At 37.1% G+C, this 25,632-nt stretch overlaps 2 protein-coding genes across 2 annotated transcripts; one reads left to right on the top strand and one right to left on the bottom strand.

Moving 5' to 3' along the window:
- Positions 1-726: 726 nt before the first annotated feature.
- LOC139745661 (isovaleryl-CoA dehydrogenase, mitochondrial-like) lies at positions 727-13,674 on the bottom strand. The gene is made up of 11 exons (XM_071656055.1): positions 13,492-13,674; positions 12,662-12,751; positions 11,412-11,463; positions 10,448-10,617; positions 7,931-8,024; positions 6,931-7,064; positions 4,745-4,841; positions 3,643-3,736; positions 2,657-2,738; positions 1,817-1,994; positions 727-916 (listed from the first exon to the last, which is right to left on the bottom strand). Exons 1-11 carry the CDS (start codon positions 13,672-13,674, stop codon positions 774-776), a joined length of 1,317 nt encoding a protein of 438 aa, XP_071512156.1. The 3' UTR covers positions 727-773.
- A 3,441-nt stretch (positions 13,675-17,115) lies between these two features.
- On the top strand, positions 17,116-25,139 carry LOC139707916 (methylthioribose kinase-like). The gene is made up of 7 exons (XM_071619909.1): positions 17,116-17,196; positions 18,848-18,973; positions 20,731-20,860; positions 21,427-21,598; positions 22,745-22,982; positions 24,194-24,453; positions 24,998-25,139. The coding sequence occupies exons 1-7, from the start codon at positions 17,116-17,118 to the stop codon at positions 25,137-25,139; spliced, it is 1,149 nt and encodes a 382-aa protein (XP_071476010.1).
- The last annotated feature ends 493 nt before the right edge of the window (positions 25,140-25,632 follow it).

The raw sequence follows: 25,632 nt of genomic DNA, 5'->3' as shown, positions 1-25,632 counted from the left end.
CTCGAGGATAACTACAAGATCTATTATCTCTGTGATAAAGCCAAAACAATTTCCTTGTACCCCATGGGACCAATCAAATTATAAGCATAGTTTATCCACAATTGCACACTGAAAACTATGTTCATATGCCTTTACTTTCCAAATAATGCATCTTTTCATATTTCTTTCATTCATTTAGCCTTATGAGAATTAAAAAAAAAAAAACAGTAATCATACCATGTGTTGAAACTTTGCGCTTCCAAGAACACGATTATTTCATACAAAGAATACCATTCTTATGCAACTCATGTGTGACTTTCTTCACATCAATAGGGTCAACAATTTTGTTGTTGTTGTTTTTGATGCCTGATAATACAATGCATTAGAATTTAAAGAAAATGCATGGTCAGGAGATATTCCTTCATAAAAAACATACTACTAAATACATGTACTACTAAATCGAGAAGGGAATTCAGCCATCTACGTATCTTTCATAAACAAATAAAACAAAAACAAAAAAGGAGAAGGATGTCTATATTGGAAAAACAAAACACCAGTAACACACACAAATCAGACCAACTAGAAATTTCATACTCTGAGTTACATATAAGTACATCAGAGCTGGGATAACGTCAACCAGAGTCGGCATAACAATAACCAGCATCCACACGCAATAAAGTTCATCTATTCCATGATTCCCACAGTACCAATCTTCCTCTCCAAGGGCTATGTGTCTTTTTGCAACATTCTTTCATGATTGACAGAACGATAGATAGAGAGGGGAAGGAGACCAATCAGAGGGTTGCTTTGAACTCTTCGTTGAAAGACCGCCCGATGATCAGACGCCTAACCTCGCTGGTGCCTGCTCCGATCTCGTACAGTTTGGCATCGCGAAGCAGCCGCCCAGTCGCATAGTCGTTAATATACCCATTTCCACCTGTTGAGATATGACAAATATTTCATTTCAAAGTAAATAATCAAAGGCAGGGTTTATTTATAACTGCATTTCAGGAGTGTGCACGACATAATAAGCAAAATAATAATAAACTTTACACAGTATTATGTTCATTATTATTGGAGTGTTTTGTGAGTTTTCCCTGTTCACTGGAAACATAATCTGGTAAAGAAAATAGCCATATTTGCCACATTTGCCATAACCCTCAAAGGGCTCCTTGTCAAAAACAAGAAGTTGATGCAACTGTCCAAATTTTCCTTCATTGTTTTGTGTTTTCAACAACAGATGTGCAAATTCTGCGTCAATTAAATTACACAGCACAATATACAACAACATGCATATCTGCCTGTGCATCTATTGTACAGCTCTTACAATATGTCTGCATTGTGTCACAAATAAGGTGGCAGAAAACATGGCCAGACAACTGCCTAACCTACAACCTGAGGAAAAAGTATTAAAAAAAAAAACAAAAAACAAAAACAAAAACAAAGACAAAGCACAGCACAGACAAAAATAGAAAACAAAGAAAACAAACAAACAAACAAACAAACAAGCAAACAAACAAACAAAACAACCAAGTTCTGTGCAACTGTGCATTGGCGATCGCTGAAAAAAACCATCAGAAATTTGGGTGGTACCTAAATCACTGTTAATTACTACAATCTTTGTGCTTTCACAACATATCCCTTCATGATGCTGAGTGTGCCTCACAATAACATAAGCTGAAAGGAGGCAGGGGTGGGAAGCACGATGCAAAAGACTCTACAACTGCTGAAAAAACATGTATCATTTCTTCAAAATGTTCCAATCTTTAATATTGTTCCAATCTTTAATATTGTTGATAAACTTTAATACCATATGAGGTATTCAGCACCACCATACCTAGACACTGGATGGCATCCAAGCAAACTTGTGTAGCATTCTCGGCAGCATACAGGATCACAGCTGCACAGTCTCTGGCACTTACATGACCCCGGTCCACTGCACGGGCCACATTGTAGACGTAGGAGCGGCACGAGTTCAGGCGGGTGAACATGTCGGCCATTTTACCTTGCATCAACTGAAGGAAATCAGTCAGAAATGCAAGTTTTTGTCACATGGGAATTTAGAATTCAGCACATTCACATTTTATAATCACATATGTTGAATCTTTTTTGGTGGAAGGGAAAAAAAAAATTTACATCTACCGGTATGTTGAACATGAGAAGACAGAAATTCAGCAGGAATGACTGCTGTAGTATCAAAAGATTTACATAGATGAATATGTGAAGAGAGAAATTAAGCAGAAATGACAGATGAAGTATCAAATGGATTAAAGAAAGAAAGTACAAACAAGAAGAGACATTTATGTGTAATACACAAATAACAAGAATGAACATGGGATCTTAAGCATCACACCAGTGAATTGAACTAAACCAACAACTGTCTTGACCAGGTGCAGTTTTACATGTTATCCTACACTCTATGATATCATTAAAGTTGACATTTATACAATTCAATATAAAAATGTACGTTTCACAGGTTGTTGGTTTTAGTTGCACCTAGTTGAACTTTGTCACATAAATTATAATGAATAAGGGTTGAGCAAAACCCCACACAAGTCACAATAGACTCTTTGACATAGTTTCACAAGAAAGTTGTTTGTTCCCTTTAAACCTTTCTGCCACATATAGTGTTTCAATTGGAATGAATATAAAAAGTCAGGAAGTGGTTGTTTCTTACCTGAAACTCTCCAATTGGTCTCCCAAATTGCTTTCTCTGGTGAAGGTACGGAAAGGCAACATCACAAGCAGCTTGCATCAGTCTTAAAAAAAAAGAAGAGAGCAGTTAAAAAATGACAACAATATTCATAGCAGTATTTTTATTCAGATTTTGCATGCAAAAGTAGTTTCTGATATGCAATATGAATACCATTTCAAAAGGAACTGTGTCAATACCAGATAGCTTCATTCAAAAAAGGATACAATGTACAGCTCTAGGATCAGCGCTTCATCACCGCTATAAAGATAAATGAGTAAAATGGATGAACAAAATTCATGAATTTGATACAAATTCTACTGAAATTTCAAATGTATGTCTTTTTACTCTCACTTGGCATGGACTATGATGCATACACATTTTAATTTATTACCGGTTAAAAGTCAAAGGTACATCTTTAAGGGCTGACATTGATCACTGGCTCATGTTTTGCTCCACCAGACTGATATCTAACTAATTATCTAACTTGATCATGATTCAATCAGAGTGAAATATAGAACTATTTCATTTTTGTTCTTAAGGTTCTTTGAGCTTTAATTGCACAAGTGACTTCAAATGCATCAAAGTCCCTAGAATTGCCCCTTCTTGCACATCAAGACTTAATCCTGTGCAGACATACAAGATTGATTGTAAGGTATACAAAGTTATGAGCTCAGTATCATCATATGCACTGCATATCTTTTGTGATACGATTTTAGCTGCTAAGAAGCAACAAACCAGCCAAGATCACTCAAAGTTGTTGCCTTATTAACTACAATTACTTCGATTCACACACAACGACAAGTCTCTCAGTAGAGTGGGCCCCTAGACCCAATCCTGCACAGAATTGTAGCTGACTCTATGACTGAATGATAAAAACTCAGTTGCTTCATGCACAGTATGGCACAAACAATAGACAGCATCTCCATGTAAGATAAAGGCATCTCAAACTAGAAGATGAGATGACATACCCAATCGGTCCAGCAGCAAGCACCAATCTCTCTAGATCAAGACCGCTCATCAGAACATAGACTCCTTTGTTTAGGGGGCCCATCACATTCTCGACTGCATCGATCAAAGAAAATGCAGGAATCATGATTATAACCGCATAAACAGAGTGAATAACATAGAACTCACTGCAGCTGGGTGTAAGCAATTTTTTAGATTGATGCTTTCAAGGAATTTATAGGGTGGTTATGGCACATGAAGCACAGAGTAACAGAAGGTTAAGGGTAACTCTGAAATACCCTACATGCCATATACTGTATACGCCGAATATTTCGAAAATTTCACGAATCAGGTGCTATTCGCGAAATTAAAGACACGCGAAAATATTGACTCTGATCCCAATGTGAATGTGAAGTACGCGAGTACACTTCTCCATTCAGTACAGGACTCCACGATTGCTAATTTAACCACTCGCGAAATCGTTGGGAATTCCCGATTCGCAAAAATTTAGACTCGCGAAATATATGGCGTATACATCTACTCTGTGATCATTTTACTTCCACATATTTTCTGGGTCGACTGAAATATGTGAAATTATAACACCCCAAAACATTGCCTCATGCAGCACAGATGTGGTGGGGTTTTTTTAACCTCACCACTCAAAAAATTGTTATGCAAGTCCCCATTTCTGAAATATCAGACACATTAAAAAGATCTTATCAATTAACCCGTTGAAGACAAGTCCCGAGTATACTCGGGCAGTGGGGCAGGTGTCTATGGGAAATGCATGTTAAACCAAAATTAGCCCATCCTCAATCGGTTAATTTAATCACCATTTAATCCTTATCACATAGTAACTGAGCAGATTACTTATCAATATGATTCTTCGCATCTCCTATGAGTTTAACTTTCATAAATACTTCGTCACAACTTGCAAGCAATATTTGTCTACCATATTTTTCTGTCTCAAATAATTACACTGAAGATATAACTCTCCTCCTTATTGCTAACAGATACAATCACAGAACTTATCAACAGGTTGTTTGAATGTTATGCAATTCATGTGAAAGAATATTGCAGTCACAGTAAATTTGTGAGTGTGAATATCTAGGGCAGCTCTCTTACCTGGCACTTTGCAATCTTCAAAGACAAGTTCACATGTATTCGATCCTCTCATCCCAAGTTTATCAAGTTTTTGAGCAGTGCTGAAACCTTTCATGCCCTGGAGGAAGACAGAACAGATGTAAGTGTAAAATATGCTCATTTAGGTACCTTAAAGGGACTGTACAGTACTGGTTGAGGTGAGGATTCAGGTTAATAACATTCCTAAGTGAGATAATGAGAAACCTCTTATGAAATAGGAAAGAGCATGTAATTTTAAGAAGGATTCAACGTTTATTTGATGAAAATTGGTTTTCAAATGGCTGAGATATCCAAAAAGAGTGATACTAATAAAAGGCGACAGGCCACGCCTTTTATTAGGATTTCTTTGTTTCAATTTGTTTTTTGATATCTCAGCCATTTCAAAACCGATTTTCATTAAATAAACTTTTGATACCCCTTAGAATTGCATGCTCTTTGACATCTCATAGAGCGGTTTCTGAATATCTCGCAAAACATTAAAATGCTAAATCCTCACCTCAACCAGAACTGTACAGTCCCTTTAAAGGACTAGTTCACACAAATGCATAAATGCAAATGTATGTCAAAAGTGAGTGAATGCAAAGAACACATCAGTGAAAGTTTGAGGAAAATTGGACAATCCATTCAAGTTATGAATTTTTAAAGTTTCAGTACTGCCGTCAGTGGATGAGACGGCTGCAATATTTTGTGACATTACGGAAGGACAACGATATCAATGAAATATAAAACAGAATTCATCATACTTTCATATTTCTTGCACAATGAAAGGGATCTTTATTTACCTCTGTCACAGTGAGTGAAAAATACTATCTTTAACATGTGCACAACAAGTTCAGGGAATGTGTACTTTTCATAGAAAATGAAACATTGGGGAACTGTCACACACTGTAGTAGTCTTCTCATCCAGCTATGGCTGGACAGAAACTTTACAAATTCATAACTTTATAAAAGGATTGTCCGATTTCCCTCAATCTTTCACTGATGTCTTCTTCTAGTATTACTGCATTCACTCAATCCACATGGGTGAACTTGTCCTTTAAGATCTGCAGCAGGGATGAAGTCTCTAAGATCTGTATGTGATGTTATATTATCTGTGGTAGAGAAAGACACATTCATGTATTATGCTTTGAAAAAACTAAAGCCACTATTGCATATCTTGACATGAACGTTAAAGCATTTCACTCAGGAAAGTGAAGATTGACATCATCGACCAAAATGCACTGGCAGTCATTAGCTGACACACTGGCTAGGCATATCTTGCAGCAAGCATGAGTAACAAGCTAATTAATTATCAGTAAATATATTCATCATTATTCACATAAGAACATGTCCACAAGTGTTCAAATTCTTTCTACGTCTGTCACATTGTACACCTGAACAACTGAACTTTGCTCTTTCTGACAGTAAGAAGTATACATCAATTTTCTTGTTGACATTTTATCAGGGCAAATAATCTGATAACAAATTTTGTTGTGTGTTCTTGGAGATACCTAACCTACATTTAAATCTTTGATAACTGTTTTACAGAACATCAAGTGTGAAAAACTTCAAGTTTATTCTGACTTTTTATCTGCACTAATAATCTGTGAGATTTTCAAGTGTGTTCTCAGAGGTTCCTTGCAACAAGATGATCTTGACTCAGCACTAAGATTATGTTGCATCTCTATGAATTGCCTTGTCATATTCTACATTGCACAAAGTCAGACCGAGTTCTTTGAAACAATTTCAGAATTTAATAACACGTCAATTGAGACATTTCTTGCTGAACTCTGACCTAAACTGAAAGTGAAATTCCTGATCAAAGCTCATCACACGACTTCAAATTCAGATTTCGTCAAGTTTCGTGAACTATGAAATAAGACATTAACATTTTCATCTTACCCTTTTAATCAGGATCTTTTACATTCTTTTTCCCGATGGTTGTTCTAATTTACATGTTCACGTATGTATTGATTTGTTTTTGATTGCAATAAAACACATAAAAAAAGGATCTTTTACATACACCCTGAAAACCAGTCAATCAATCAATCAATCAATCAATCAATCAATCAATCAATCAATCAATCAATCAATCAATCAATCAATCAATCAATCAATCAAACAATCCATCAAACAATCAATCGAACAAACAATGAAAAAAGAAAGTGTAGTACTGATGGGAATGATACCTTTTCAATGATAAAAGTTGTGATCCCATGACTGGGCTGTGCTTGTAAGTCTGTTTTGGCATACACCACCAGCACATCGGCATCAGGTCCATTTGTGATCCAGAATTTGCTGCCATTTAACACATAGTGATCCTCTGTAAGAGTAACAAAAGTAGGTCATTTGCAGGCTACTGAAGTTGTGTGTTTGGATCGATGTATTTCAACTATAGCAGTAAACCTTCTTTTTTTTTAAAGAGATTTTTGTAAACGTGGGAATTTGACAGTGTGAAAATTTTTGCCATTTCATGAGACATGAAACTAGCAACAAATAAACAGCATGCATTTTTTTCTTGTCATCTGTAATGCTGCACTATATTTTGATTCTGTGGAATTGAAAATACATGAAATCCATTTTAATACCTAGTGCATGAAAATTAGGTACTCGTGCGTAGATTGCCATTTTTACAGAACATCAATCATAAATGCTTTAAGAAATAAAAAGTGTTCTCTTTGTGAGGTGAAATACAGATTATTGTATCTCTGCATATAACCATTCTTTCTTTCGAAATCATAGTTAGAATTCGTTTACAATGAATAAAACATTACCACAAAGATAAAGATCACAAGCAGCAATTGATAATACAAGTTGCTATATAACGTTCAATACTGAAGCACCAAGATTTGTTCATTGTGTGGACACATGCATACTGCAAATCATGAACAATAAGGCCACAGGATAGCAACCCAATTTCCTCAGACAATTCAGGAACCCGTTTCATAAAACTTGTTTTAACTGACAACTGCCACATTTCTATGACAAATTTGCTCTCAGCTAATCAGATGCAAGGATTTCAGTAGCTTGTAACACATATCACAACTTGCCACTGATAACAAGTTTTATGAAATGGGGCCCAGGAGTCAATAATTATATGCTCCAAGTAGTGACATTATTTCTTCCCCTCATGACGGCTAGATTCTCTCTCTTGCTGTTTGGATAAGGAATGACATCTTGATCTCATACCTTTCCTCTCTGCTTTAAGTTTCATGGAGACGACATCAGATCCACTGCCTGGTTCACTCATTGCCAGAGCTCCAATGTGTTCCCCACTTATCAGCTTCAGAAAAGTTGGATTGAAAAGAAAAGAGAAAAATGAAGGAAAAATCATTAATAGTCAAAAGTTGTGAACAGATTTGGGTGAAACTTCAAGGAAAGGTTGACAATGACACAAGGAATAGATGATTAAATTTTGGTAGTGATCCAGGAATTTTTATGGATTTTATGAAGGATTTTAGATATTTTGGCAGGTAGGGTCAATGACCTTGAAAGGTCAGGCTGCATATTTCTGAGGTTTTCATACCCGCACAAATGTGTTTTCTAGTTTCTGCGAGGCCGTGGCAAGGCACGCTTCACAGCTGAGGCTTCAGTATTGGGAAATTGGGTGATTTTTAGCATGAATTCGTATATGGGTGGAAATCACTTATCTCTCTTATAAATGGAAGAACAATGTCATTGGTGAAAAGTGGCTGCTTGGCGGAGGAGTGCACTCTCAGAGTGCTTCTCTAGTTGGATGAATGGATGACACTTGTTACACAATTTGACAAGTATCTCATTTATGCCATATGTTACTGATCATGAAGTATTCAGTTATACAGTACTCTCCGTGTAATTGGGTATCGCTTAAACGGGTACTCCGTTTAATTGGGTAGTAATGTCAAAATCAGTTCCAATGCACATCAAAATTACCTGATAATCGGGTTGCATCTCTGCATAAATGGGTAAAACATTTCTTCTAATCTAATTTCTACCCACATATTATCACAGATATTCTTCAAGAAATCATGAATGTAAAAATATCCACGGCTAATCGCATTCTCTGTTTATTTGCAAAGAAGACCGATCATTTGAGGAGTGATTAAACATGAAAACACATGTGCGAGTACCGACTTGCCACACGTAAACGCACATTACACATGTAGCTGGCACTCACAATTGCTTAGACAGACACGAGTTGAACACACTTGCGCTCCTCCCTTGCTCCGAAACAAAATTCACAATACGAGATGTTTGCAACGAAAATCAGGCCATGCACCAGCTCCAAAATTTTGCTTTAATTTCCCCAGTCACTTCTCGAGAAGTAACCTGACGTTCTACGTGACTGATGCCCGCAAAGAGACGTGTTCATTTTGGAAAACGCGTGCGTGTTAGCGAGGAGTCCATAGTCAAACAACAAAGTTTTCTGAAGACACACTGTCCACAAAAAGAGTGTAAATTATTGCTTGTAACTGAGCAAGTGTAAGGTATGATTAATGTGCCGGGCAAGCACGCGTGTTAAGCATACAGTGTAAATGTTTGGTGCACTGTACAATGCATGTACATACACATTGTGTGTGTCAATTGTGAACGAGACGTGTTCTTCTGTTAATCGGGTACTCGGCATAATCGGGTAAGAAACGCTCTGCTCGAGCCTACCCGATTATGCGGAGAGTACTGTATCAATATGTTGAACTTTTAATGTGCAACACATTGATGGGAGTCAGCATCAGCATTTTTTTTGTATACTGGATTTTTTTTTCTTTTCTTTTTACGGGGGGGGGGGGGGGGGTGGAAGGAATACCCATTTGCCACAATGATATTTTTTGCTTGTATGAAGAAAAAATCCCTTGGTGTACACGCTTAATTCAAAATTGTATTATTTCTTTTCTTTTATGTTCAACAGTTCCCTGATGTGCTTCCTTAAGTTGGTTGGAGAGGCCCAAGGGTCATAGTGATTTTGATTGCTTTTTTCCAACCCGGCTCCTTCGGGAAGCTCAACAGGGAAAGCCTGACACTTTGTTTTCTTGTGTTTTGTTTGTTTATTCTGTTTCTCTGTTATCACTTGTATTGTTTTGCAAATGCCGAATAAATAATAATAATAATAATAATAATAATCAACATATCTCCTTGCTTACTTTTGGTTCTTATTTTCGCAATGGAAAAAAAAAATCAATTTATGTCAATTGATGTCAGAGCAAAACAGGGCAGTTTGTATTTTCCATAAGACTGCCTATCAATTGTTTACAAGAATGTGGTAAATCAAGTTAAATTTTTATTGTTTGTGTGTGTGGTGTGTGTGTGTTTATTTATTTATTTATTTATTTATTTATTCATCTATCTATCTATTCATCTATACATTTATTTATTTATTTATTTATTTATTTATTTATTTATTTATTTATTTATTTATTTATTTATTTATTTATTCATCTATCTATCTATCTATCTATCTATCTATCTATCTATCTATCTATTTATCTATTTATCTATTTATTTCACCAGCACAGGTATCAATATGTCAGTCATCTGAATGCCAATACATAGATTTGGGTAAAAGCAAGGCATTGTGGAAATCATTTATATATTATGACTGAATTACAATAACAAAAGAGAAGGAAAAAAAACGAGCATTTGCTCAGCTTTTTCTTTAACATTCATTTTTACTTTTTGAAGTTATAATGGAGTGACTATTTTGGATAGGGCAAGAAAATGAGACTGCCATACCTTTGGCAGGTACTTCTTCCTCTGTTCCTCACTGCCATTCCTGACAATCTGGTTCACACACAGATTGGAGTGGGCCCCGTAGCTCAGGGCTATGGCACCGGACGCTCGCGAGATCTCCTCCATAATCAGCACATGGTCTGTGTATGTTCCATCCATGCCACCATATTCTCCTGCAAGAATAGCAAAAGTAGCAAGTTTTAAGAGCTGTTCACATTGAATTGTGAGCAACTTGTCACCAGACTTTTCCAAATTGTTCTTTTAACCCTTCAATATTGCTATTTCCCTCTGAAGTGAGAAAGAAATAATCATGTTGTAAAACGGCAAATGACTAGAACATATTAACAGCAATAATGATAATGTGGAATAATTTTTCTTGAATAGCTCTACCAAAATGAAGAACAAACATACCACATGTTTATCCCTCTGCATGATAATCTCTTGCTATCAAAGATACTCAAAATGATGTTAATATTGATCTGATATTGATGACTGTGATTGTTATAATGACGTGATCGTGATTATGACAGCTTAACAGCAATTGTGACAATATGGTATCATTCAATACTGGGATATGGTATCTTATGACTTCAACCTCTACATTTTTACAAATTTGTACATCAGGGTCAAAAGGGACATTGAGAACATAACACCCTGCCCAAGAATGAATGCTCCGGAAAGGCTTTGAACTCAAGATAAAGTTGGAACATATTTGATTGCATCCTTATTAAAAAATCACAAAAATAATGTATTTTTGTCAACCCTTCCAAAGCTCACCAGTCACACCACATCCTTCCAATTTTTCCCAATGGTGTCACACAGACCAATTTACACTTGTGACGAGTGTTGGTGTTTTGAGGGGCAGGCAAATTTGCTGTGATCCATTATTCAAAACCTCGTACAGAGACTTCAAAATAAACGCAGTATGAGTTCTGTGATATGTGATCACAATTTCTCGTCACCTCACCTGGTGCTGTGATTCCAAGGAATCCCATAGACCCCATCTTCTGAAAGAATTCCTGCAACAATAAAATTACAATAATAACAATGAAGATAATGATAGTGATGACGATGATGATGATGACAATGCTAATGATGATTATAATAATACTAATAGCATACTATTAATATTATTATTATCATTATTATTATCATTACCTCCGCCAAAGGAGGAGGTTATGTTTTCGTTATTGTTGGTTTGTTTGTTCGTTCGTTCGTTAGTTAGTTAGTTTGTTAGTTAGTTAGTTTGTCCGTGTGCAAAATAACTCAAAAAGTAGTTACCAGATTGGGATGAAACTTGCAGGAAAGGTTGAGAATGACACAAGTAACAAACGATTAACTTTTGGTAGTGATCTGAGAATTTTGGGGGAATTTATGAAGGATTTTTGATATTTTGGCAAGTAGGGTCAATGAACTTGGGAGTTCAGGCTGCGCGTATTTGAGGTTTGCATGCGCGCACTAAAGTGTGTGCTCTATTATTATTATTATTATTATTATTATTATTATTATTATTATTATTATTATTATTATTATTATTATCATCTATCATATAACATCACTATTGGTAGTAACCTCATTATCATCATCATCATCATTATCACATTCAGTCATAATAACATTAATTTTAGCATCATTGTGATTTATGTAAGATGAATATAAATGAGCATTAATGTATGAAATTAATATTACTGAATATGATTGGATATTTACTTTATCAAACTGAATTATTTTATAAACATTACTATGTACGATAAATCTCCAATCTTGCACATGGGTAACAGTTGTCAAGAAAGCAGGACGTATACATCTACATACATGTACACTGTACACGTGTCAACACCTTGTTCACAAAGGAAATATAGCAAAACATGGTAAAGGCTAATGATGGGAAAGAGTAAAGGGTTCACAAATAATGTTTCTCTCAAAAAGATACACCTACTCACAGTAAATCTGAGTCGCAAAGACTGCAAGATAACAATGTTGCATAGCATGCCAGCCTTGTGGTACTGCATGAAAATTGTATTGTATTAGGTTTGCATACAATGTTTGTCTTTTTTTTGGGGGGGGGGGGTGGTTGGTTTCTTTTAAGAGAAATTTGATGTTCCTATCATACAATGATGAAGAATTAAATAATGGTTTAATTTCATGATTTATTTTGGTGGTGAGATATCCTGTAAACAGTCATACAAGGGATCCAAAACTTTGTATTATACTTACCCTTAAGTTGTCGAATGTGTTTTTGGCATCAATTTCAGCTGCATACGGGGCAAGCTCTTGCTGGGCAAATTTGAAGACAGTCTCTCGCAGCTTGAAAGAATGACAATAGAGTACATGATACACTGCACATTCAACATCGATAGCTTTATTTCCTCAGGAGTGTAAGATATTTACTCAAGAGAAAGAGAAAAGAAAAAGACAGAAAAAGATGCAGATTTATCAAAGGATTTTCCCATTAAATTGTTTTAAATGCTCATGTTTGACCTTCTACCATTCAATTTGCCTTTTTTCTCTTTGTGTCGTCCGCTGGATTGGCTGCCAATGACGACTGGAATGTATATAGAGAATCGTGGGTATGAATAGTGATTCAAAGATAAAGACTATTAGCGGGTACGGGGTCAACATAATAAAGCAATTTTGTCAAAAATCAAGAAAATAATTGACACATATTTAATTTGTAGCGTTATAACATTGCGACCATGTCATTTAGCACATTGTATTTTTGTAGTCATGTAGATAAATTATGCTCGAAAATTCATCCTCTGAACTGACTGAAGACAGAATTCAGAGCAAGGAAAAATGAGTGTCCTGTAACACAATTTACTTTTCTACTCCTACAACTACTAAGTACTATATCAGTAATTGCCCTAGACTATGCCTGCAGCTTCAATGTACAGTATCAACAAATATAAATAGATCCAGTGTACTGTATACTAGACTACGCATTCGTGCCATTATGCATCTGTTCATACGCGGATAAAATTGCATACATATTTTTCCACACAAGGGACTAGGGCATTGAACATAGTGATGTAATCTATATTTCTAACCTGCTGCTGTTCTTCTGTAAGCCCCGACACCAAATCATCAACGGGAACATAGCTTCCATTTCGCCTTGAAGGATGTCTATTATTTACGTTTATCGCTGAACATCCTCTTGGGAAAATTCCCGAAAGACATGAGCGTAAAAGCCCTGTCGTCCTCACACATGAATGTAGGCCTACGGCTGCCATTGCTCCAGCTATATAATACGTGAGCGAACGTGGTGGTGGCCGTGGGGAGGACATGGGGTGGGTGGGTGGGGGGGGGGGGGGGAGGCGGTTGCTGGTGGAGGGAGGCATGCAGGGAAGGGGCAGGGAAGGGCCTGGCAGGGGCGGGGAATGGGAGGGGCCGGGGAGGGAAAGGGTTGGACCAGGGAGGTGGAAGGAGCTTTCCACCTCCCTGGTTGGACGAGGAGATCAAGTGTTGTACATGACAATATTGTGTCACTACTGTTGTTATGTTTTGTTTTGTTTTCTCCCCCTTGTGTGATGCTCTCGTTCATCTGTGGAGATTAGGCCCTATTTAAATTTATAAAATAAACAGATATTTTCATCCTTGTTCCATCAACTCGCTTTACTTACCGGTACATATAAATACTGGTAGGCCTACACGTGTTATGATAAGATATCAAGCGCCCCACCTATTAAAAGAGGGAAGACGAGTGCTCATTCTTTAAACAAATCAAATGAAAATAGATTTATTCTCTGTGTTCTGGCAGTTGGCCAGCCCGACTATGCAGCTCGAATAAACTGAACAACCTCGTGATCTTATTGTATCATAAAATCTGGTGTAAAGGCCTACATTGATAAATATACCTAGGCTCAGGGAGGTGGACTCTTCCACCTCCCTGCTAGGCCTACACATTCTCTTCTCTCGGATGATTTAGAGCAATTTGTGTTGTGAATTATGTGTACATAACCTTCCCACTCAGTATGAATCTATTGTAAATGCCTACTGCACTGTTTCAACCATATCTGATTTTCATTGTTTTGTATTCATTCACGCATGTATTATATTCACGAAGAGAATGTATATATAAAATCCGCAAAGGCATTATGTGTGAAGATAGATCACGAGTATGAACAAACCAATTGTTTGCTGGTTGGTCCCGTGTTCTTTTGAAAATGTGCCAATGCAAAAGCCCAGGCTGCCAACTATCACGACTATAATTATGTATACGTCCAATCTGATGTAAGGGCCTGATACAAGGGGAAGGTTTCGATGGATAACCATGATAACCTGGCCCCATCTTACGATTAGTTTGTATTCAATATATTTTGTACACATTTATTTTTGTAGACTATAGTTGTCGTACTTCAGACTTACGTTATTCAAGATGGAATACATTTTGTGCCTTAATCATAATCAAGTTAGATAATTCCCATGGATAATTCACATGCAAACAATGATCCTATAAAAAACTAAAGTGGGACTTCATTAATACTTTCTAAATACAATTTCTGGCGCGGAGAGCAGTCTGCTACCCGAATCAGGTTGAGGCAGATTAATAGGCAAAGTTTATTACACAATTCTTTGAGTGTTTACTTCCGGACCATAATCTTGATGTCATATTCATAACATCTAACAATATGCAAGTCTCTATATACATAACAAACTTTATACACATTCTTAAACTTTTACCGATTTTGGTGAAACTTTTTATTCCAGTGTGTTGTATAAGTATATACCGCAAACTAATTTTGGTAATTTTCCCTTTGATCAGTGAAACGATGGTAACTGTCTGTATGTCAAAAGATACAGGGCTTGGTGACGTGCAAACCATATGCATGAAACCAAGCAGAAAATGAGATGGGACGATATAAGGATGAAATGGCGAATTGACAGCCATGACCTCGAGCAACGCACCACGAAGAGGTAAGAGATACATAGAGCGACGAAATTAATAGATGACTGGTTTTTCTCAAGATGGCGCCAAAACTGTTTTTGACTATAAAACTACTGGATAGGAGAGATAAGAAGTATGGCAAACTGAATTCTAGTTCTAAATCTAGCTCGTTAGACACATGGAATGCGATTTTTAGTCATCATTACGGATTGTATAGTCAAGGATCCACTTTTTTGGGTGTTTTTCTTGTTTTTTTTTTAACGTTTCTGCAAAATAAGAGTTTCTGCATCAAAGACATTAACTTTCATGGTGTCGACAGGTATAGAAGCAGGACTGTGTTATAGATTTTCGGTTTTGCTTCATTTTCTCAGAACATTAATTGTTGTTGCCAAAAAAGATTTGATTATCAGAGAGCCTGAAAGCACAAATCTGTCAACATTTCCGGGATATCCGTGTAGACAACGTATAATATCCGTGTAAAGACTCCAGTAACTCTTCCTAAATATTCAAGTGAGCTCAAATAATAATATGATATTTCTACTTTCAAGAATGGTCCGCGTTGCTACCTTTTCTGTCCGAGATGACACCGTATTTGTCCGTGTAGACGCCGTTCTTGACCGTGTAAACATCCAGTTTATGTCATTATCCACACTGGCATCTCGGGCATTGAGGGATCTCACCCCGGAGCACCACCGACCTTTTACGATCTGTGATGATCCGTGAAGCAATCCGCGGTATATAATGTAGTACGTTATATACGCTATCGCTGAAAAAACAACAACCAATAAACAAACAAACAAACAAACAAACAAACAAACAAACCACGGAACAAAACAAAGATCGATTGTATGAAATTTGGAAGTATTTTTATGATGGCATTCGGTAGTTTACCGTGAATGTCGTCAATGCATAACGCATTTTTTCAATTTTTTTTCAACATAATTTTTTTTTAATATCATTTATCAGCTATTTTTTATCACATGACGTTATGTAGACCAATCACTGGAACAGGATTTCATTAATTATCATCCCCCACATTGATGAAATCTTGCAAGTTTGAATATCTTACATAATTATGCTTTATTATATATTATCTCTTTTCTTTCTTTCTTTTTGCATCGTCGAGCCTGTTTTAATAGCAATCTTAGAACAGGTGTATTCTTTCAATCTGAAACGAAATACCATTCTTAACTGTAACAACAGACAAAGAACGACAAGCAATGCCACAGCGACAAAAACAGCCACCAACAGCAGCAACAACAATAACAAGAATGACTTTCTCCATTCCGCGCTAGTAGTACAATACAAAGCGAAATGTGATGAACAGAATCTATCATGTGCGATCAGCTTGTTGTTTGTGTGTGGGCATTCCAGTTTGCCATGCATGGTCATCTACATGAGAAAAGCGTTCTTTTCTCCTTCCCCCCCCCCCCCCCGCATTTTATGACAACGTGTATATCTGGCATACTGTTTGCCGACTAGTCACCTATAATAAGCAATATTGACACAGGGATCTTCACAAAGTTACTGGATTTAGGCCTATGTTGCTGGATCTGCATATTACTACGGTATCACGTTCAAAAGGAGGTGTGTCAGGTTTTGCACGGGATTCGATGGTACTGCTGGTCGCAATTTTCGCTGGCGCAAGTAAAGTTTACTCCTACTACAGTCCTACACAATTTATTCAACCTGTGTCACCTGTCCGTGCAATTTCGAAAGCCTCGCGTTGTGGATGGCTTTATTTTCTTCATTTTAAGAATTTTTCTTGGCAAATGATCGTGTAATGATGACTACCGACTTTCTTCAGACTTCTCTGGACAGCTGGAGCGAGAGGATAGCGGAACTTGCGAGTGAACCCGACGATACCGTAAGACGAATAGAGGCATGGTGTTGTGTTGAGGTAGTTTATGCAGATGAATGGTCAGCAACAAAATACTATAAGGACAAAAGGTGTCTGATATCGCAACCGTTTTAACTAGCTACGTGAATGTACGCTTATTGTACAACCATCGTATTATCGAATTTTTCATACACGTAATAGCGAGAATCTATGATTACCCAGGCCTATGTATACATTCTCATATCTATAATAGTGGCGTACAATGAAAAAAGGTGGTGTGATCTTTGGTTTTGGGGATTACTTCAATCCTTTGCATGCTTCACTATTGACTTAAATGCCCACACAACGACAGACATACGAAGGTCAATCAGTGCTAGCCATGGTACAAAAAGAGGAATGCACACAATGATCATGGAGCTATGATTATACTGGTTAGTAGCGGTCCGGCCATTGACACATTACAAGCAGTTAATTATTACATAAGGTGACTTGAATCCCTGGTCAAAACTCGTTTACAATCAACTTGAACTTGAACTTGAACATATTGACTGTTACATTAAAGAACGTCTGCTCGCTCGAGTATATAAAGCTTTAATTTCTATGACCCGTATATCGTAAATAAAACAGAAGCAATCATGCATGATGACAGAAATAATTACGATTGTTTATTTGTGTGTACCGTGGTTTGCAATATGGGTTCAGTGCGTATAGCGAACCATATTTATAGTCAAAGAATGGTGGTGTCGGTTCAGTTGGCCTATTACGTCATGTTGATGAGCTTATAGGGTTCACTTCCTTCAGTCAGGACGGTTTTACGTGTCACAAGATATGAGGAAAAATATTTCATATTTTATGACTGAATGTTTGCACTTTTAACAACTCGGGCCATTACACTGACAAGGTCAACTGGGATAAATAGATAGATAGATTTTATCATTATGTTATACGATATACAAAAATATATCCAGACTCTATCATACACAAAATGACATTACAATATACATCAGACACACATCAATACTGATAAACACTGTCACAGTTGCAAATTATTATACCCACAAATCCTTGGAGGGCCTACCTGAATCCATTTAAGATGTGTTAATGTATCAATCATGTAGCACATCACAGAGTCAAAGGTTTGTGTGATTTTACCTTGCTCCGTCATATTGATTTTGTAGTCACGGTTGTGTTAGCAGCATTATCATACAATTACTGAAACACGTGGTGCTCTATAATATGCACTCAAGATATTGTTATAGCGTTGACTATAAACAAGTGCTGGTATATAACGCGATATTTCATGAAAGACTTATTTAAGAGGCGAAGTTCAGCAGATGATAATACAAAGTTTAGTTTAAACGTATTTACATTCGTGAGTTGTCTATACATCAACCTCACTATAATTTTCTTATATAGCTGTGAAATTCGGTGATAAATTTAGATGTATTACAAACCAACTTTGTCGCGCGCACGTCACAGTTTGCATAACAATGGTCCGTTATACAGACCAGGGCTGATTTTTAGTGAACTATTATAGCGAAACACGATTATTGTAGTTCTGTACTTTTCCCCCATAACACTTTTTTTTTCCATTTCCACTCTACATTTACAATTTGTTTTTTAAGGGACTAAATAGCTTCTTGTATATGCACTTTGGAATTTCCTCACAAATGTTCAGGCTCTGTTGGAGGAATGCGAAATCCAAGAAATCGGAGACGGAAATCTGAATGACGTCCATCGCTTGTCTAGAAAGGGAGATGAGGGAATGTCACTCATCAAGAAACATGCCCCACCTTACATCAAGGTATAATTGCACAACCTCGAGCCCATTCTCTCTTTTATCTCTCTCTCTCTTTTTTTTTCTAGATAGTCAGTACATCATTATATATCATGTAACACACATTTTTTGTTTGCAAAATCATTTACTCTCTAAAAAAAAATCGAGTGAAAATTTTCACTCTTGAAGGAGTGAATACAAAAAAGAGTGAATTTAGAGTGAAATTGGAGTGAATTCCAAGTGAAAATGTTCATTTTCACTCGTTTTAGAGTGACGACAGGGATCACTCCAAAATCTTTGAGTGATCCCTGAGGTCACTCCAAAATGAGTGAAAATGAACATTTTCACTCAAAATTCACTCCAATTTCACTCTAAATTCACTCTTTTTTGTATTCACTCTTTCAAGAGTGAATATTTTCACTCGATTTTTTTTTTTTTTTAGCGAGTATACCCCCAAATTTCTTCTTCAGTTATGTTAATTTATTTTCTCATAAAATGATATGTTCGTGGTGGCAGCCAGGCTTCACTTTGATGCCTTACATTGTCACATTAAAAATCATTACATTTCCAATATCATCTTGTTTACATAACAAAAGAAATTACATTTGTTGCAAAGTTATTTATTCAAGGCTTTCAGAAATTAGTCATCAATATTGATCTCTTGTAAGTCAATTGCTTGTAACAACAACATTAAATTCAATGGACTAGATTTCACCATGTTCCCGGTGAAAATTCTCACATTCCTAGAAAACAGTGAAATTATTGATGACAGCAGAAAAAAAAAATATCAATGTTTCTATATGCAAATGAAGTGAAACCCAAATTTACGTTAATTCATAGATGACAACTAAGTTACACGGAACTACCATCATTTCATCATTCACTTATCAGGGAAAAAGTTGTTCGAGGGCATGAATAATTATGTTGTCAATAATTGTACTGTATAGATAGATAGATAGATAGATAGATAGATAGATAGATAGATAGATAGGTAGATAGATAGATAGATAGATAGATAGATGATAGATAGATAGATAGATAGATAGATAGACAGACAGATAGACAGACAGACAGATAGATAGATAGATAGATAGATAGATAAATAGATAGATAGATAAGTGACGAATGAGAGAAAATTTGTGCAATTGGGCGCCTATCAGGATCTGGTGGTGTGAGCTTACGTTGTTGCATTACGTTTATGTCATTTAGTATTTCTTGTTTACAATCAAACGAGTGAGAATTATTAATGTAAAAGATGAGTAAAACAACCTATAAACATGCGTATTCAGACTGTACAGTACTGATAGAGGTGAGGATTCAGCTTGTAACGTTTTGTGAGATATTAAAAAAACACTCTATGAAATGTTAAAGAGCATACAATTCTAAGGGGAATCAAAAGTTTATTTGATGAAAATTGGTTTTGAAATGACTAAGATATCTGACAATATCTGAAAACAAGGTAAAACGAAGAGATTCTGATAAAAGTTGTGGCCTGTCAATCTTATTAGGATTGCTTTATTGGATATCTCAGCCATTTCAAGACCAATTTTCATCAAATAAATGTTTAATCCTTATTGAAATTACATGTTCTTTATTATTTCATAAGAGGTTTCTCATTATCTCACCGAAAATGTTATGAACCTGAATCCTCATCTCAACCAGTACTGTACAGGCCCTTTAACTGTAAAGAATTTTAGTTGATTGATGTACAGCAGTATGACTAAAATGACTGAGATGCAAGTCTGTATGTCCCGACTCTTTTCTTTCTTTCTTTTTTCTGTCAGTGCTTGGGACCGGCCTATCCTCTGTCGACTAGCAGATCAAAGCTCGAGTATCATGCCCTCGAATCATTTTACACCTACGCCCCCGGAAGTGTACCTAAGGTGTATGGCCACAACGCTCAACGATGTTCATGTATGTATGACTGTGAAGTCAGCAATTAGAACATATCGTAACTATATAGATATTAACAATGTTTTCGTAACCTCGAATGCTATAAAGAATCGTTTCAGTTTTGTCATTCCATCCGTACATCCATTACTGACGTCGGATGTAATACTATATCATACAGAGTATACGATATATTCTTTTCCTGTTGGGTGTAATTTGAGAGGATTTGTTATTCTCATCGAAAGAGGTTTAGAACTACATAATTATGGACATCTACAGAGCAAGAATACGTTGAATGAAAGTTATTGATGCAACAAACAAGCAAACAAACTTCTAATACATGCGAGATATCGATATGATTTGTATTATACCCCTTGTAATGGTGAAACCGGTGAAATAGAAATGGATTTAACGTTCCTATCAAATAACTCTGTCATTCACATCATAATTCAATCCTATCTTAAATGGGATATACTACACAGTACATGATCCCACAGAAAGTAATTCTATCAGAGACTAATATACCGCAGTGGTGTCCCCTCCATTCGGAATCATGGTGTTCACGGCTAAATTTTCTCTTTTGCATGCAGTTTTAATGGAGGATTTAAAGGGCTACGGGGTGATGAAGAAACAGCTTATTGGAGGCGAGCTGAACCTCGAGGCTGCGCTGAAAATTGTGCAATTTATTTCAGCCATACATCGGAAGACAGCGATTCTCTCTCTCGGAGAACAAGAGTTCCTTCAGTTGAGAAAAGGATTTGAGTAAGTGCCTTTCGGTATATAGCAGCAGTTACTCATCAGCTGCAAGTGAAATTTCTATACGTTTTTTCTTACTTAGCTTTCTAATATTTTCTCATCAGGGAACGTAAAATAACAGTCAAGTAAGGGAGCCAATAGCTGCAGCAGCAGCAGCAAAACAAATGAAAGAAAAAAAAAGACACCGTTGACATATAAATTCAAGAAATAACATGTATTAATGATACCGAAAATCATACAACATGGCATCAGGTTTAAGAATGTCAGAACTAACACAGGTGAGAATCTAACCAAAATTAAATTGCCTAGTGTGTAGTGGGGGACATCCCATGAGACCGGCATCCACGAGTCATACCACCCACGAGTTTGATAAAGAAAAAAGGTCCATGCGTCACACAGACTACAAGTCATAATTTATACAGCTCAACACTAGGCAAATACGGACACATGATCGAGCTCGACACTTGGCAAACAAGACCCTCGAGTCCGACACTATATATATACAAGGTCCACGAGTTCCACACACGGTGAAAGAGGCCCACGAGACCGACATTACATCACGAGGATTAATGTGTTGGCCTCGTGGGACTTGTTTGCTTAGGGCCGAACTCGTGGGCCTTGTTTGCCTGGTGTCGGACTCGTGGGCTGTATGATTCGTGAGCTTATGACTCGTAAGCTGTATTTCTCGTGGGTGTCGAACTCATGACGTGCATCTATAGTACATTTATAGGGATCTCTCTTTACAATAATGACAAAAATATAAACAATTCATATCAGTTCTTTTTGATGTGGCAGAAATGATGCCATAAACTATCGGAGAGAAACCTAAAGGAGCATATACAATACCCTAAGTGACGCAATGGTCAGAAGTACGGGAAATGTACGTAATGATATTTACTGTCCCTATGGTAACTGCATTGTTCTTCATACACCGAAATAAACTTCTCATCTGAGATTATTACAGCTATCTACTACTGTCTACTATGTCATTGTGTGTTTATATTGTGTTCTAGCAAAAGAAAAAGAATTCACAAAAAGACAAAACTATAATGATAAGTATACATAATTTAAAATGTATAACACACTATTTTATTATACAATATCATTACTCAAAATAATTATGATGCATCTCGTCTTACCTGTGCACCACAGAAATACCGAGATGGTATCGCTAACTCGAGATTACATATTTACTAAGCCATTCACTCGGGGAGATCCCACCAATCGATGTTCGCCCGAAGTCACCGACCACCTCTCCGTGATCTATGATGATGCCAAGGTGCTCGAAAATGCCGCCGAACTGAGGACGATATTCATGGAGAAGAAGGATTGTCTGCTTCATGGCGACTTGCACACAGGGTCCATAATGACGAAAGGCTCTGATGCTAAGGTGAGTGAAATGAGTATCTCAAATTAGATGGAGACCTGCAGGTGGCGACTCGAATCTCGCGGAGTGGTCGTGGACCGTCACGTCTACTGGAGACGAGCCTGGTCTCTGGGGACTCACGAGATAATCGAATAACATGCTCGGTTTTTTTTCTCTGAGACTTATTCCATTCTCCATCTGGTCTCGGAGACGTCTTCGCGACATCTCCGCAACGTCTCCTTGGTCACAGCAAAGTCACGGAGACTATTCCCCCCCCCCCCCCCCCCCCCCCCGCGAGGTTGCCGAGACGTCTCCATCGACTCCATTATGGCAAATAGACGGGTTTGAATTCGAGTTCAGTAACAAAAACGGTTTATTAGCAACAAAACACATTTACATGAAAATATGTCGGGCAAAACAGTCGGACAAGCGCTGCTCTCATTGTGATTTTCATTGATACTTCTGCACAGCACGCCTGAGTGACCCTAGTTTAAAGATGATATAAAGTTTTGGTACCTCAAAAGTTTCCCTGAGTTTCCTTGTCTTAGTTTGTGTTTCAGGTGTCATATAACTCACACTGTGAGACTTACTCGCCCCAAAGTGCTCTCATGTCTTAGTAATCATGCAATAGTGGTTTCGTATATACAATACTTGTATATTGATTGTCGCGATACCGCGTCGAGTCAAACTAATGGCTCGTTCGAATTTTTCAGAGCCCGCTCTGCTCTGGTACGAAACCATTATTGCATGATACTAGGACATGAGAGCACTTTGGGGCGAGTAAGTCTCACAGTGTTATATAGTTATATGAAAGGTACTTTAACCTGAAACACAAACTAAGACAAGGAAACTCAGGGAAACTTTTAAGGTACCAAAACTTTATATTATCTTTAAATCCTCTTTCCTCCCTTTTCTACAAAACTGCACCTCCTAACTCTTTCCTATTTCAATCACTTTTTGAACGAGGATGGTCCAATTTAAACGCGGTGGCATAGTGGATAAGACTCCTGACTCCGAATCGATTCTCGCCCAGTGTTTATGTCGTTGGACAAGATGTCTATACTACATCATGTCTCTCTCGACCTTTATAGTTGTATTTAGAACATGGCACACTGGGGTTATAATAATGGCAGGGCCCTCTGGTTGAACAGTGGCAACACTGCAGAGGCTAACCTTATACCCTGGATAAATAAGACCTTATTATCATCATTATTATTTCCTTACGCTGATTACAGATGATTGACCTCGAGTTTGCCTTTGTTGGACCAATGGGATTCGACATCGCGCTGCTTCTCGCCAACTATCTCTTCTCATATCACGCACACCGATGCAGTAGCGCAAAAGACGGGCAAAACTTTCACCATCGGGTTCGCCAAGTGGTGCTTCGCTCGATATCGGGATACTTCGGAGATGCCGAATCAAGGATGAGTCGCTCGGAGTTTGAAACGCTTCTACGCGAGGTTGCAGGGTTCACAGGATGCGAGCTTGTCAGGAGGTATACAGGCCTTTCATGATCTTTCATCTTCTTAAAACAGTCAGGTTTCCTCCTTGCAAACAAATAAACAAAAACAAAACAAAACATAGTAGTGGATTGAATTAGCAGCTCTTTTGGACTGAACGGCAACGTCACTGACATTGCATATATTATTCTAATTACTGAGCACAATGTATACTTTCTTGACAACAGATTAATTCTATTTCAGTCTTACTTGATACTTTGAGGATTTAAGGATTTCAGAAAGTGTCAGTGTGTATTGAGATGGTGAATTAAACACTAGTGAATCAAAGAAAGAGTCCCGTAAGTGAATTTGCTTCAAGTTTGTGTGTAGAATGACATATAAATTCAGAAGGTGGTAGTGATAAAAACACCACGAATGAGTGCATTTTTGCGGGCAACTGGCATTAAACATGATTATTATTAGGTACACTGTTTTTGTCTCATGTCGTTTGAGAATATCTGTCACTGGTATTTAATTCGATGTATATTTTGAATCTTGGCTTGCCCTTCATCATCATCACCATCTCTTTTGTATCTAAAGAATCATCGGTGCAGCCCACGTTGAAGATTTGGACGGGAATCCGGATGCTGAGATCACCTGTTTAAAACTCGGCGCCACTTTGATATCCGGTTATGAAACCGTATCCTCCCTGGATGGTATACAGCGGATATTCGGACTCTGAATTAAAGGAAACCTATACAGCCCAAATATTGATAAATGGGACTGAGTGAAAGCAGCAATATGAATAGAAAACAACTTTGAACGAAATCGAACAATCCGTTCAAAAGTTATGAATTTTTCAAAGATTTGGTGCCGTCATCGCTGGATTAAGGAGACGACTCATGACGTCATTATGGACAATTACAAAGCATGTCAAAAAAGTCAACATAATAATATTATCATATTCACTTTTCTCGCATAATGAAAGAGGACTATACCTTGTCTCACCTAATTCAGAAAGAAGGGAGAACTTTTTAATTACCCTTATCAACCATAAGTAAAATGTATGTAATGTGCACTTTCATCATGAAAAAATGAATCGTATGGAATTCTTTCATTTTCTTTATTGTGTTGTGGAGATTTGTCTGCTAATCACAGCACGTTGTGTTTTTAAATACAATTATATTCAGTAACAGTATACTGGATATAAAAGAAGTTGATTACAACAACGCGAA

The sequence above is a fragment of the Diadema antillarum genome, unplaced genomic scaffold, assembly GCF_040938485.1.
Source record: "Diadema antillarum isolate AM-2024a unplaced genomic scaffold, OU_Dant_1.0 seq00001284_RagTag, whole genome shotgun sequence".
NCBI lineage: Eukaryota > Metazoa > Echinodermata > Echinoidea > Diadematoida > Diadematidae > Diadema > Diadema antillarum.
The sequence above is the reverse complement of the archived record's forward strand: the minus strand, read 5'-3'. Positions and strand labels throughout refer to the sequence as shown.